The sequence below is a fragment of the Paroedura picta genome, chromosome 8 (assembly GCF_049243985.1).
Source record: "Paroedura picta isolate Pp20150507F chromosome 8, Ppicta_v3.0, whole genome shotgun sequence".
NCBI classification, from domain to species: domain Eukaryota; kingdom Metazoa; phylum Chordata; class Lepidosauria; order Squamata; family Gekkonidae; genus Paroedura; species Paroedura picta.
Window position 1 is genome coordinate 95,218,487 of NC_135376.1, and position 13,017 is coordinate 95,231,503.

A 13,017-nucleotide genomic window follows, 5' to 3' on the forward strand; every position below is an offset into this window, starting at 1 on the left:
GTGCCAGAGACAAGATAGATGGACCTTCTCTTTAAACGAGTTGGAGTGTCCTTACGGTATTTGATATAAATGTAAATCCCAAAGAGCTGAGACAGCTTTTGAACTGAGCTGAACATCCTAGTGCTCCAGTGCTAACATGGATTTTTTCCATCCTCCTGATTTCTTTTCAAAAAATCAATAGAACATTGAAGTCGCAATAAATATTCCCTTTGTTTAGCTGCACCTGGCTATTATCTATGGAGGGAATGAGAGGGACAGAGAGGTTCTTAGAAGACTGACACTCTCAAATGAAAGCCAGAAGCCAAACAAGCCCAGCGTTTATAAAGATTTCACCAAGCCGGTACTCAAGATAATCTATTACCTTACACGTCGGATGGCGGTAGATGTGGTTTTCTCCAAGCAGCCACTTATCGATGTAACCTGCTGCGCCGCCCGTACAGTTGCGGTACATTCCGTAATCTCCTATCCCGCCGGGACCCAGGTATCCTCTGCAGAGAGACCACCACAATATTAATTGCAGCTGTCAGGCCTCCAAACTCCGGAACTGATTCCTCCCCCCCAAAAAAAGAAGTCTTTTGTCACTAGTCCAGAATGAGATGGAAAGAATTTGAAAACGAATTAGTGAGTTTCTTTGGCAGTTCCCAAATAGCATTTATTAAGCATGCCTCGTTAAATGCAATCAGCCTTTGATCTCAGAAGACTCCAAATGCCCTGCTAATTCTGGTAAACCCACTGGGTAATGACAACACAATATAGAGAAAGTTTATCCAGTGCTTTAAAAGGTAAAACACATCAATACATTTCTAAAAAAGCGCTGTATAATTGTAAGGATGCCACTGGAAATCGCAAATCCAAACAAGGAACTGGTAAAGCCTGCTTTTCGCTTCCAAGTGGATCTCAACTGAAAACTTTTTGTTGCACCAGTGAATAGAGTCCTCTAGATAAAATTCATATTGTAATAGTAATCTCCTTGGCTTTATTACAGAGTAATATCTCGCAAAATATGTAAAGGGTCTTTCTTTCTTTCTTTCTTTCTTTCTTTCTTTCTTTCTTTCTTTCTTTCTTTCTTTCTTTCTTTCTTTCTTTCTTTCTTTCTTTCTTTCTTTCTTTCTTTCCCACCACTCTCAGACCAGCCGGCTCATGGCTATTTACTATAAAAATATTAAAACAATAAAAGTACAATATCCCCATACTATCTGCAAGACTATATCAACCTGCCGACATAACTGTACAATAGATGGGGGTGACAAATTTATCCTCTACAACAGTGGTCCCCAACCTTTTTATCACCGGGGACCACTCAACGCCGGGGACCACTCACCGGGGACCACACAACGCTTTTTACTGAGGCCCGGTGTGTGTGTGGGGGGGGTAGTTTACTCCTCTACTCTCAACCACTGCCCTAGCGCTCTCTGGTCGCTATGGTAATGTTTAAACATCCCTTCAAAATAAGATACAGACACGCCACAACAATGAACATAAGGAACATTTTATTCTCATGGAAATTTTAACTCATGACAATGACAAATCAACGGGAACCCTGAGCTTGTTTCTCTGCAATGAGATAGTCCCATCTGGGAGTGATGGGAGACAATGACACCCAAAGTGTGTTGTAAAGGGCCGGGGGGGGGGGGTGAAGTAAAGGTCCGGGGGGGGAGAAGGCGTCCTTCGGGGCCCACCTCCAATTAGTCGAAAGACCACCACTGTAGAGTAGCGATCCCCAACCTGTGGGCTGCGGACCACATGTGGTCCTTTGCCTAATTGGAGGTGGGCCCGGAAGGACGCCTTCTCCCCCCCCCGGCCCTTTACTTCATCCCCCCCCCCCAGCCCACTTCACTGTTGTGGCGTGTCTGTATCTTATTTTGAAGGGATGTTTAAACATTACCACAGCAATCAGAGAGCGTTAGGGCAGTGGTTGAGAGTAGAGGAGTAAACTACTCCCCAGCCGGGCCTCAGTAAAAGGCGTTGAGTGGTTCCCGGTGAGTGGTCCCCGGCGTTGAGTGGTCCCCGGTGATAAAAAGGTTGGGGAACCCTTCAACACCTCGACTCTTCTGTTCACAGTTGTGATGTTTAAGTAGGTATCACCCAGCGACGTTAGCCCAGGGGGTGATGTTGGCTGGAGGGGGGGTGGGGGTGGTACCAATCACACAAAGATAGAGGACCCAATCTTGTTACCCCAGTCTTCAGCCCAGCCTCAACCAAAAGCCTGGTTCCTCATTTGGATTTTAAATTCCTGGTTTACTGGTTCCTCGTTTGGATTTTGGATTTCCAGCAGCATTCCTACAGTTATAGAACACTTTTGTAGAATTGCATTGTTATGTTCTTTTAAAGCACTGGATAAACTTGCTCTATATTGTGTAAATTCTTAACAAGAAGTGTTGTCATTGCACAATGATTTTTCCGCTTTTGTACAGCAACAGAACACTTTGCATCCCATTTTGTATCTTTAATTCTGGTAACTGCTAGGGGTGTGTGTGTGTGTGTGTGATCTTCTCCCAGAATGGGCTATAATTTAAGGGGGGGGATGCATTAGAATAATGCAAAGTGAAAACACGCTTCTCTAATTGAGATGTACCATCTGCCACCAAATATCTACAAAACGTATCTCAGCTAATTCAAATGTTTGATGTGTTTGTTGCTTTTCCCTGTCTCTGGCCAACAATGGAGGCTGATATCACAACTGGAATATAAAATCAGTTCTATTGTGTCAATATTTACTCTGCGGACGCAACACCAACCAAGCAATTTTTTCCTTAGCCTTTTCATAGCAGGCAGTCCAAAAAAAAAAAGTATCCCAGAAATTTGAAATGATTTATTAATCAGATTACAATTATTATTTACCTGTAGGGAAGGCTAGGGTTGGGAAGACAAAATATAATATGCTTACTAGGGTCAGCCACAGAATCACAACGTTCACCTCCCTGGCCACAAATTTTGTCAGTCTTTCAGGGGCTCCTAGACTCTTGTCCTTTCCAAGGGCTACAGACAAATAAGGTTAGCCACCTTGAGCTACTGCCAGACGAGATAACAAACAAAACAGCAGTAGTAGGGGTGGGGGGGGGGCAAGAACTTTTCTTCTGGACATAATTAAAAGCCCAGCAGACTGCTTGCTACACAGTGTAAACTGGGCTTCTCTCTCCCATTAAGCCCAGGAAAATAGCAGTACTGTTGCAACAGATGGGGGGAACCACTTGCCCATTTCATCAAGTCTGACGGCACCCGGTGCAAAACGGCAAACGTAAGGACCACATTGGGTGTGACCGTGTCCTTGCAGCCGCCATGGCGATGCCATCAATGCTTTAAAGCAATTTTTAAAATGCGACAAAGGGCCGGATTCTGATGAGGTCACAGTAGGGTGGGGTACACGTGGTGTTGCCAACCTCCAGGTGGTGGCTGGAGCTCTGGGATGACAACTGACCCGCCTTGAATCTTAGGAGGAAGGGGGGCTATAAATTTAATTAATTGATGATGATGATGAGGAGGAGGATCTCCAGGTGATAGAGATCAGTTCCCCTGGAGGAAATGGTTGGGAGGGTGGTCTCTACAGCACTGAAGTCTCTCGCCAAGCCTTGTCCCTGGTAGGGTTGGGCGCTTCAGTGTCCAAAGTGGCTGTTCACTCCCGGTGCAGCCAGGAGTGGCTGGCCGTTTGTGCCAGGGAAACGACTCCTTTAGATAAGGTTTCTTTCTCTCCTTTCAGCTACAACCTGAACGTGAACCGAGTCTACTTGAATAAATGTCAGTTAATCTTTTTCTGCAATATACCTCTTGGGAAATTTATTTACTGCACTAAGTCTCCCCCTCTTAGGACTGGGCAAACTCTCGTATTAACCAATGATCCCGATAGAAAGTTTGACGGCGGGCAACATTGGTACCCGCGGGCACCTTGTGGGAGTCCCCCCCTTCAGAGGAGGTGCTCAAAATGGAGAAAGGTCTCAAGTTATGCGCTGTCCCAACTGGCTAGCCCAGGACGGCTGGTGCCTGTGTAGGAATGCACACCCTTGTTTCTTTGCAGATCAAGGTCACAAGCCGGTATCCATTGGGAGAGCGTTTTCTCCCTCGAAAAGTCAAAGGCTGTGATTTATGGCTTCATATTTGCTTCCTGATTACGGGATATTAAACAATTGGACCCTTGCTCGAGCGATCGGAGCCCGAAGAGCAAGCCGCATCCATCTTGTCCCACGGCCGAAGACACTTCTTTTCATCCATCGTATCCCTGTGGCATCTCATTTCCGCCCAATCAACTGAAATCAAGGCCCCTAATGACTGAGCCCTCCGTGTAACAAATGCCTGTTCCTGTGCTTCGAATGTAGCAGAAGATCTTTAAAAGATTAACTCCCTTTTGTGAGGTTTTGCCCAAAGGTGGGGAGGAGGAACCCTCTTCCCTGGTAACAGCCAAGAGCCACTGGTTTCCCACTCAGCCTGCCATGGAAGAGGAGAAGCACAGCGCTGGCCACATTTACAACACTCAAGCAATTGGCCCTGGCTGTGTGTCACATTGGAAATCTTTGCTGACCTGGGAGGAACAGCGTGAGGATAAGAGAGGGGAAAAGCCACCCCAGGATCAGGGGGTCACCCAGGCAAGGGGTGAGCAGAGGTGGTTGGTCATTTCTTTCTTCTGCACACAGCAACTCGTCTTCCTTGCTTCGTTTCTGAATCTGATGAGACCTGGCAGGCACCCCAGAGCTGCCTTTCTCAACTTTTTTACCAGTAAGAAGCAGGGGTAGTCAAACTGCGGCCCTCCAGGTGTCCATGGACTACAATTCCCAGGAGCCCTCTGCCAGCGTTCGCTGGCAGGGGGCTCCTGGGAATTGTAGTCCATGGACATCTGGAGGGCCGCAGTTTGACTACCGCTGCCCTAAAGCATTCTTCAGGCCTCGAGAAACCCCAGAAGCGATACAATCATGCGGAATGTGATTGGGCCCTCCCCTTCCCACACACTCCTGGCCCATTACTGGACATTTTGGGAGGGAGGGGCGATGACGCAATGTGACCATGTATGGTCATGTTCCCTGACATTTAACAATTTTTTTTAAAAATATAAAAATTAACTCCCACCCATGTGGGAAATCCTTCCAGGGCTGTCAAGCAACCCCAGGGTTTCATAAAACTCTGGTTGAGAAAGCCTGACGTGGAGAGTTTATCCCATGGTTTCTGCATGCATAGTTGCCCCTTTAGTTCTCATGACATTTTTTTTTTATATCCCCACCCCCCTTGGTCAGTTCTTTTGAGACCACTTTTACCCTGACATTTCTTTGGGATTCTTTAATTTGATTTCCAGTCTTGATGTTTTTCAATTGGCTTTTTTCCAGGTGCAAAATGATTATCTCAGTTTTCTTTGTCCCACCCACTCCCCCACCCCCATACAGACACCTCCAGCCTGCTTTTCAATGACTGGACTGTTGGTAATGGTCAAATCACTCCCCCTTCTCACCCTGGTTTCAGTTTTATATATTGCTGTAAGGATAGTTTAAGCAAGTTCTCTGAATTCCCAGCTTGCCTTACCCAAAAGTAAATCTCTAGTTCCTTTCTTTGCTGAGATAAAAAGAGGAAAGGTACATCTGTGCCAGGAAAGGGACTCATTGGGGGAACTAAGGCTGTTCACACACTCTCAGCCTAGCCTACCTCACAGGGTGGTTGTGAAGAAAAGACAGAGGATAATGGAAAGTTGTAAGACACTTTGGGGCACAGTTGGGGGGAAAGAAAGGGCATACATGAAAGAAATAAATTAATAATACTGTGCTCACTCCCCATTCCCCCTGCCCTGGAATGCTGCCCTGGAGGAGTACTAAGATCATTTTGAAAGATCTCAGAAGTGCTTAATGACATGATAGGATGGGTTACTATCAGGGTAACAAGATGAGGAATCAGGTGCCTGTTTAAAAAGTAAGTTCTGCCTCTGAGCAATGCCCTGAATCTCCCCTTCCGCATTTTATTCTCACCACAACAGCCCTGTGAGACAGGCTGGCCTGAGGGTCTGAGACTGGCCCAGACTTCCGTGGTAAAGAGGGAGTTTAAGTCTGAGACTCCCATACCCTCGTCTGAAACTGTTTGAGGAAGCAGGCTGCCCAAGCTGAGTGGAGATTAAAATGTGGGCCTCCCAGATTCTAAGCCAGCCTTTCTCAGTTGTTTTACCCTTGGGAAATCCCTAAAACATTCTTCAGGCTCTGAGAAACCCCAGAAGTGGCACAGCCATGAAGAATATAGGAGGGTCAGCATGAGCATATATGGTCATATCACCCAATATTTTTTTTAAAAATATATAGACCACTAATTCCGACTTATTTGGGAAACCTTCCAGGGCTGTCAAGAAACCCCAGGATTTCACGAAACCCTGGTTGAAAAAGCCTGCTCTAACCACTACACGGGACTGTTAGAAGGAGCAATTCAGGGTTGCAGGATTCACAAAGATACACATGCTTCCTGTATTAAAACAAAGCCCAGTCCCTCCTTGCACACTGCTCTGCCACCGGCCCCTTCTATAAATGTCAAGCTGTGTCCGCTGATGGCTGATCCATTATTTTAAATGATAAAACAGCAGGATATGTAGCACATGGCAGCATTACCCTGCATGCGCCTGTCTGAAGGATGGATGTCCTGCGGTAAGGGGAAAGGCTTGAGAAATCCAGGCAGTCCCGTCCCCCCCACATCCAGCTGCTTGTATCACTAGGCGAGTAACAGTGATGGATAACAAGGAAAGCTTCCAAACTTCTCCCCCCTTTCAACACTTTCTTTTGAGCAAAAGAAGAGTTGGTTCTTATATGCCGCTTTTCCCTACCCGAAGGAAGCTCAAAGCGGCTTACAGTCGCCTTCCCATTCCTCTCCCCACAACAGACCCCCTGGAAGGGAGGGGAGGCTGAGAGAACCCTGAGATTACTGAAGAAGAAGAGTTGGTTCTTATATGCCGTTTTTCTCTACCCAAAGGAGGCTCAAAGTGGTTTACATTCGCCTTCCCTTCCCTCTCCCCACAACAGACACCCTGTGAGGGAGGTGAGGCTGAGAGAGCCCTGATATTACTGCTCGGTTAGAACAGCTTTATCAGTGCTGTGACTAGCCCAAGGTCACCCAGCTGGCTGCATGTGGAGGAGCAGGGAATCAAACCCGGCTTGTCAGATTAGAAATCCGCACTCCTATCCAGTACACTATTGATTGGTCGTAGGCAAGGGGACAGGAGTGGGTTTCAAAGGAAACGAATGGAACCCTCTTCTATTTTGGCACCCAAAGGGTCATTTCCATCAAAACCATTAACAGATTCCTGGTCTGACTGGGGGAGATGAGAAAGTTTGAGATATTTTAAAAACTGGAGGGGGGGGAGGATGGGGAAGGGCTGAAGAAATGGGGCTTCGATGAACCCAGCAGTGACTCTTGCTGGGAACATGGCAGGGAAACGAGTACTGCTTTTTTGAAGAGCTCTCTTGGCGTGTGCGTGTGCACGTGCATGTGTGCATGCACAGTGCTGTTGAAATGCTTCTTACTTATGGTGAGCCTGTGAATTAATCAATGTTTGAGTCCAGGGGCATATTTCATTCTGGAGTTAAGCTTTCATGGGCTTGTACACTTCTTCCAAATGGGGACTGAATCAGGTTCAAGGTGCTGATTTAGCCTTGAAGGCTCTAAACGGTCTGGGACCAGCATATCTACGGGACCACCTTCTCCCCTACGGCCTTCAGGGTCCCCGGCACAAAAGAGGTGAAGTTGACCCCAGCTTGGTGGACGGCGCTCCTAAGAGAGATCAGGGCCCCTCAGGACATCATCAGTTCCACAGGGGCGGCAAGGTGGAGCTCTTCAACCAGGCTTATGGTCCAGGCCCCCAATCAAGGCTGGCCTCACCGCTGGAGGAGGAGTGAGTTGGAAGAGCAGCTCCTTACAAAACATTTTAGCTGGGAGTATCAGGAAAATATGAGCCTCTTGGGCGCAAAGTGGTAAGGCAGCAGAAATGCTGCCTGAAGCTGTCTGCCCATGAGGTTGGGAGTTCAATCCCAGCAGCCGGCTCAGTGTTGACTCAGCCATCCATCCTTCCGAGGTCGGTAAAATGAATACCCAGCTTGCTGGGGGGTAAACGGTAATGACTGGGGAAGGCACTGGCAAACCACCCCGTATTGAGTCTGCCATGAAAATGCTAGAGGGCGTCACCCCAAGGGTCAGACATGACCTGGTGCTTGCACAAGGAATACCTTTACCTTTACCTTTATCAGGAAAATGGGAAACTTTTAAAGGTTTTTAACTCCATGAGCAATGTGAAAGGGCAGGATATGAATAAATTATTATCATTATTTTGTATGGAAACTATTTTCCTCAAGCTTCCATGGGGGGGGGGGGTTACTTGCGAGGGGATTACTTGCTCCTCCTACAACTGCTACCAATCTGCCTAACCCACTGGGTCCCAGTAAGAGTTGAGCTGAGGCTCTTTTCCAGTTCCATCATTCTCTAATGTTATTTTTGTTATAATGTTATTGCTGTTATCACATGTTGTTCCATATGTTATCTGTATCTTTTTCCTGTTTCCTGTAAACTGCCTTGAGCTTCCGGGGAGGGCGGAATATGAATATGAATGAATGAATGAATGAATGAATGAATGAATGAATGAATGAATGAATGAATGGATGAGAAACTGGGCAGTAAGAGAAACAGATGTGAGAACTAGACTCTTCTCAGTACAAGGAAGGAGGCCTGGCATTAGAATACCCTCCCAGCAGAAGAGCTGAGCAGAGCCACCAGCCCCCCTTTTTGGTATTAACCTAGCATAATGTTGACTTGGATGGCCCAGGCTAGCCTGATCTCATCAGATCTCAGAAGCTACACAGGATGGGCCCCAGTTAGCTGCCTCTGTCCATCTTGTGCCTTGAAAACCCTACTGGGCCCCATAAGTGGGCTGTGACTTTATGGCATGTCCCACCACCAATCTTTGTGTACCTCATTCTTTGGCAGCCTTTCAGTGAGGAAATGCACTTTTATGCTGCGTTAGTAAGTGAGCACCTTAAAAATCTACTTAATGTTTTTCTTCACTGGAAACATTTTACCAGGCAGCACACACCCGTGATAAGAACTCTCTCGTTCACGCCCACTTACCTGGGGCACCCAGGTACAGGCAGCATGAACGTCAGACAGAGCCACAACGTCTCCAGGGCTGCCGCGATAATCCACTCTGGCCAGTAGAGAAGAACGTCTCTGACTGACGCCCACCAATTACCAAGCTTCAAAGAGAAGGAAATTCACATGGTCACAAAAATGCCCCCAGGAGGACATGTCTGGCCATTTCAGGAAGTGCTGGAGCTTAGAATCGTCCCTGAAACCTAGCAGACTTCATCTCCCCCCCCCGCCCCCCCCCCCACCCATAAGCCGACAGGAAATGGGTCTCTTAACTACAGAGCAGTGCAAGAAGCCATTACGATCTGCTAGCCGGTTCCGGTTCCTTTCACTTGAGAGAGTCCCCTCCGCCTCCAGCTGAAGGCAATCCATCACGCCTTCCTTTGATGGAAGGGAAATGCAGCTTTTAGGTACCTCATCATTCGCTGTCAGGTCCAGGGAGGAGGATGGGTGAGCATTGTTTTAACACACGGGTGCTGGACTTACGTTGTCGCACATGTCCGCAAGTGACTACAGAGCCCGTGAAACAAAGGAAGGTGCTTATTTGTCCCGCTCAACTCCTCCACGCTGGCTGCTTTGCAGATTACACAAAGCTTGTATGCCAGTAAAGGTTTTCCGAGTCTGAGTCAGACTACCCAATGCCCGCTAGCAGCCATATGAACGTAGACCTCTGGTGGGTCCCCACTCTAGACATCTGCAGTGTGCATAGATGCGCCAGCCACAGTTCTCCAAAGAAGTGTGTCGATTTTGTTCACTCTTCTGCCACGTGTTTTATGCAAAGGAGTGCATTGTGGTGCCTTCTGCGTGCTAATTGGCAACCGTTTGATCCCTAAAGCTGTTGACCCATCTTTGACCCATCCTGGATCCAGTGATGTCAAAACATGAATGGGGGAAGGATTTCGCCACACAAACATGTACATCTAGAAGCACCGCTGCTGTAAATCAAATCTCTGAAACAGCAGAAAGACACTCTTAACGCTCACTTCAAAACTTGTTTCCTGAAAGATGAGAAGAGGCTGAAATATGAGAGGAACGGGAATGGAAGGCACTCTGCCAAAACTGAAATATGGATGCATTGGGAGGGGAGGGGGCCGTGATGTATTTTTCATTCCGCACCTTGGGTACCATGTCCTAAGGTCAGTCTTGGTATGGCTTGCACACGTCTGACCAAAGGAACACAGGCTCCGGGGAAAGAAGCGATGAAACCTATGCATCGTTTGCAAGTCCCCGTTGCCGTCTCTAATACAAACATATATTTAGGCAGTTATTGAAAGACGGTTCTCCAGAAGCCTGTAACGGGGCCTATTGAATCCATGTGGTCTGCCGGGTAATTACATACTTAGCTCATCAGTATTTATCATTATTAGCAGATCATTATCACGATGAGAAGATCCTGGAGTCTGCTCTATAAATATGCATTTTGACCAAATGTGAAACAGCGTCCTCCGAGCCAGAGATAAGAGGAAATGGATGGGGGAGAGGACTGGGGAGGAGAAGGGTGAGGTCACCCAGTTCATTTCTCTGCCAGGGGAGAAACAGGCTTTGTCGCACTTCCCCCAGATTAATGTCTTGTTCTGTTCTAACTGGAATCCCATGGAAACGAGTTCCCTTTTTCCAAACATGGAAGCAGAAATAACCTTTTAACAGTATTGGTGGTCTCCCATCAAAGCACTAGGCAGGGTCAACCCTGTTTAGCTAGACTAGTTTGAGACAATTCAGATGGCTTTTTAAAAACACCATAACAAACCAAATGTCAATTCACCTGTCTTTTGCCTTATACCTCTGGCAGACAGTCTACTTTTCAAAATGTATTTTTTGAACTGAATATCTACATTTAGATATATTGTGTGTGTGTGTGTGTGTGTGTGTGTGTGTGTGTGTGTGTGAAAACAGCCACAAAGCTATACTAGGGATCGGAGGTGGAGGGGTGCCAGTGATGACATTGTTGCTAGCCACTAGGTCCTTTCCATACATTTTCCCCTGGTTTGCTGCACTAAAAACATGCTGAAACAATTTTTAGAAGTCGCCCACAGAAAGAATGAAGGACATTTGCCTTTAAGTCAGTGAGGACATGTCCAAACCAGCCTCTCTATTTTTAATGCGTTACATCAGTCTTCACCTTGAGAAATCCAAGTCCCAACAATAAAAAGTATGCCGTGAGAGCCAGACTATATACCACATGCAACTGCATGCACAAAGAGACCAACGGGTGCTTCATATATGCACTATCATATGAAACTAGCGCCTGAAAACCTTTCTGCTCTTAGGTTCCAATCAAGTATCTATGTATGTTCAGGCTCCCAATTATGTGGTGCACAGAGATCCCCAGGAAGAAGATGCCACTTTGAGAGTTTGCCGTATGTTATAGCATGTGACTGTAACTTTGTGCCTCACCTGATAGCTGTCAAGGTCTTTTATGCCGAAGCAGGTTTGCATCAAAGCCAAAACAAAGTAAGTAAATCCAAGACGCTGCAGAACACCTGGAATTCTTGCCCAGCTCCACGACACTGCACAAAGAAAGATTAAAGGGTTTATATATGGATAGATAGATGAGAGTCTTGTTTGAACCAAATTTCTGAATCTTCTTCAGCTGCTGTGGAAGGTCAGCTGTGGGACCAGTCTTTGGCAATCCTTGGTAAATTGTAAATTGACTCTTCTAGTAAAGGTCTGATTGAACCCCTGAGTTAGCTAAATCCCAGGGGCCAAAATATTAACGTTTCTTATATACATGCATATACTTCTCTGCCCTAATCTGGATGGCTCAGGCTAGTCTGATCTCGTCAGATCATGGAAGCTAAGCAGACTTGGTTCTGGTTCAGACTTGGATGGGAGACCATCAAAGAAGTCCAGGGTTGCTCTGCAGAGGCAGACTATGATAAACCGCCTGTGAATGTCTCTTGCCTTGAAAGCCCTCTGGGGTTGGCTGAGACTTGTTAGCATTTTCCACCACCATACAGACTGCTCCATAGTTTACTGGGCCATAGTGTTAAAAGCCTTAAGAGTCCAGGGGCAGGGCCCAGAGATGTGACAAGGCAGGACCTGACCATGGAGGATCTCTTGCTAGCCCTCCTGATGGCACCTGGGTTTTGGCCACTGTGTGACTTAGAATGATGGAGCAAACGGGCCATTGGCTTGATGCAGCATGGCTTCACTTATGTTCTCAGTGGCATATTGATCAGCAGTGCTGATCAGTTCATCATTCCACAAATCAGTAGGACTTGGATCATATGAGAGCTGAGAGTCTGTGTCATAGTCATAGTCATCTGGATCTGAATACATGAACGGATCACTACCACGGAAATGAACTTGTGCTCAATGTAATGCTCTATTATTGCCACCAATCTTCCATTTATGTGTGTGAAAGGGGCCACAAAACAGTAATCTGGTCGGCAGAGTTTAAATATGCAAGAGTTAGGCATCAGCCATGTAAAAGAGAAAAATGGTTTTGTTGCGAAGAGAAACAACCTTTGTGAATGAGAGAGGAGAGAGAGAGAGTCCTAACAAACTGACAAATGTTCCGAAGGGAAATCAGGCAAGATGTCTCCCCCCTGCAGTCCTCCTTGAGACTGCCTGTTAATGCTGGTGGTGATGTCACTTCCAGTGACATGGCACTTTTGGGGTTTGTGGCAGGGAGGCATGGCCAGCTGACCTCACTTCCGGGTCTCTCTGAAGCCTCAAAAATCATTTCAGGGGCTCCTCCAAAGTCAAAAGGTTAAAAAAGGCCAATCCAGAGTCTTCCATGCCTGAGATTGCCCACAGACACCTCAACCCTCTCAGGAGATGACATTCTGGATGCCTCCCTGTGACACAACCGGGGACATTTGTCAGTTCTGACCATCTCAGTGGTTCAACTGCCTCCGGATCAGGCCATCTGTTCTCTTGAAAGGCATCCTTTCCACACAGTCATCTGGGGAAGTGCTCACATTGACAACT

General features: G+C 46.8%; 1 protein-coding gene across 4 annotated transcripts in view; it reads right to left on the reverse strand.

Annotated features, from left to right (window-relative positions):
- The window catches only part of LOC143843979 (heparan-alpha-glucosaminide N-acetyltransferase-like), a 271,359-nt gene that overhangs the window by 70,071 nt on the left and 188,271 nt on the right, over nucleotides 1-13,017 (reverse strand). For all 4 annotated transcript variants that reach the window (XM_077350869.1, XM_077350873.1, XM_077350872.1 and 1 more), the window contains 3 exons: nucleotides 11,479-11,591; nucleotides 9,067-9,191; nucleotides 362-488 (listed from right to left, as the gene is read on the reverse strand). In XM_077350869.1, coding sequence (XP_077206984.1) covers nucleotides 362-488; nucleotides 9,067-9,191; nucleotides 11,479-11,591 — 365 coding nt within the window. The remainder of the gene's footprint in view (nucleotides 1-361; nucleotides 489-9,066; nucleotides 9,192-11,478; nucleotides 11,592-13,017) is intronic.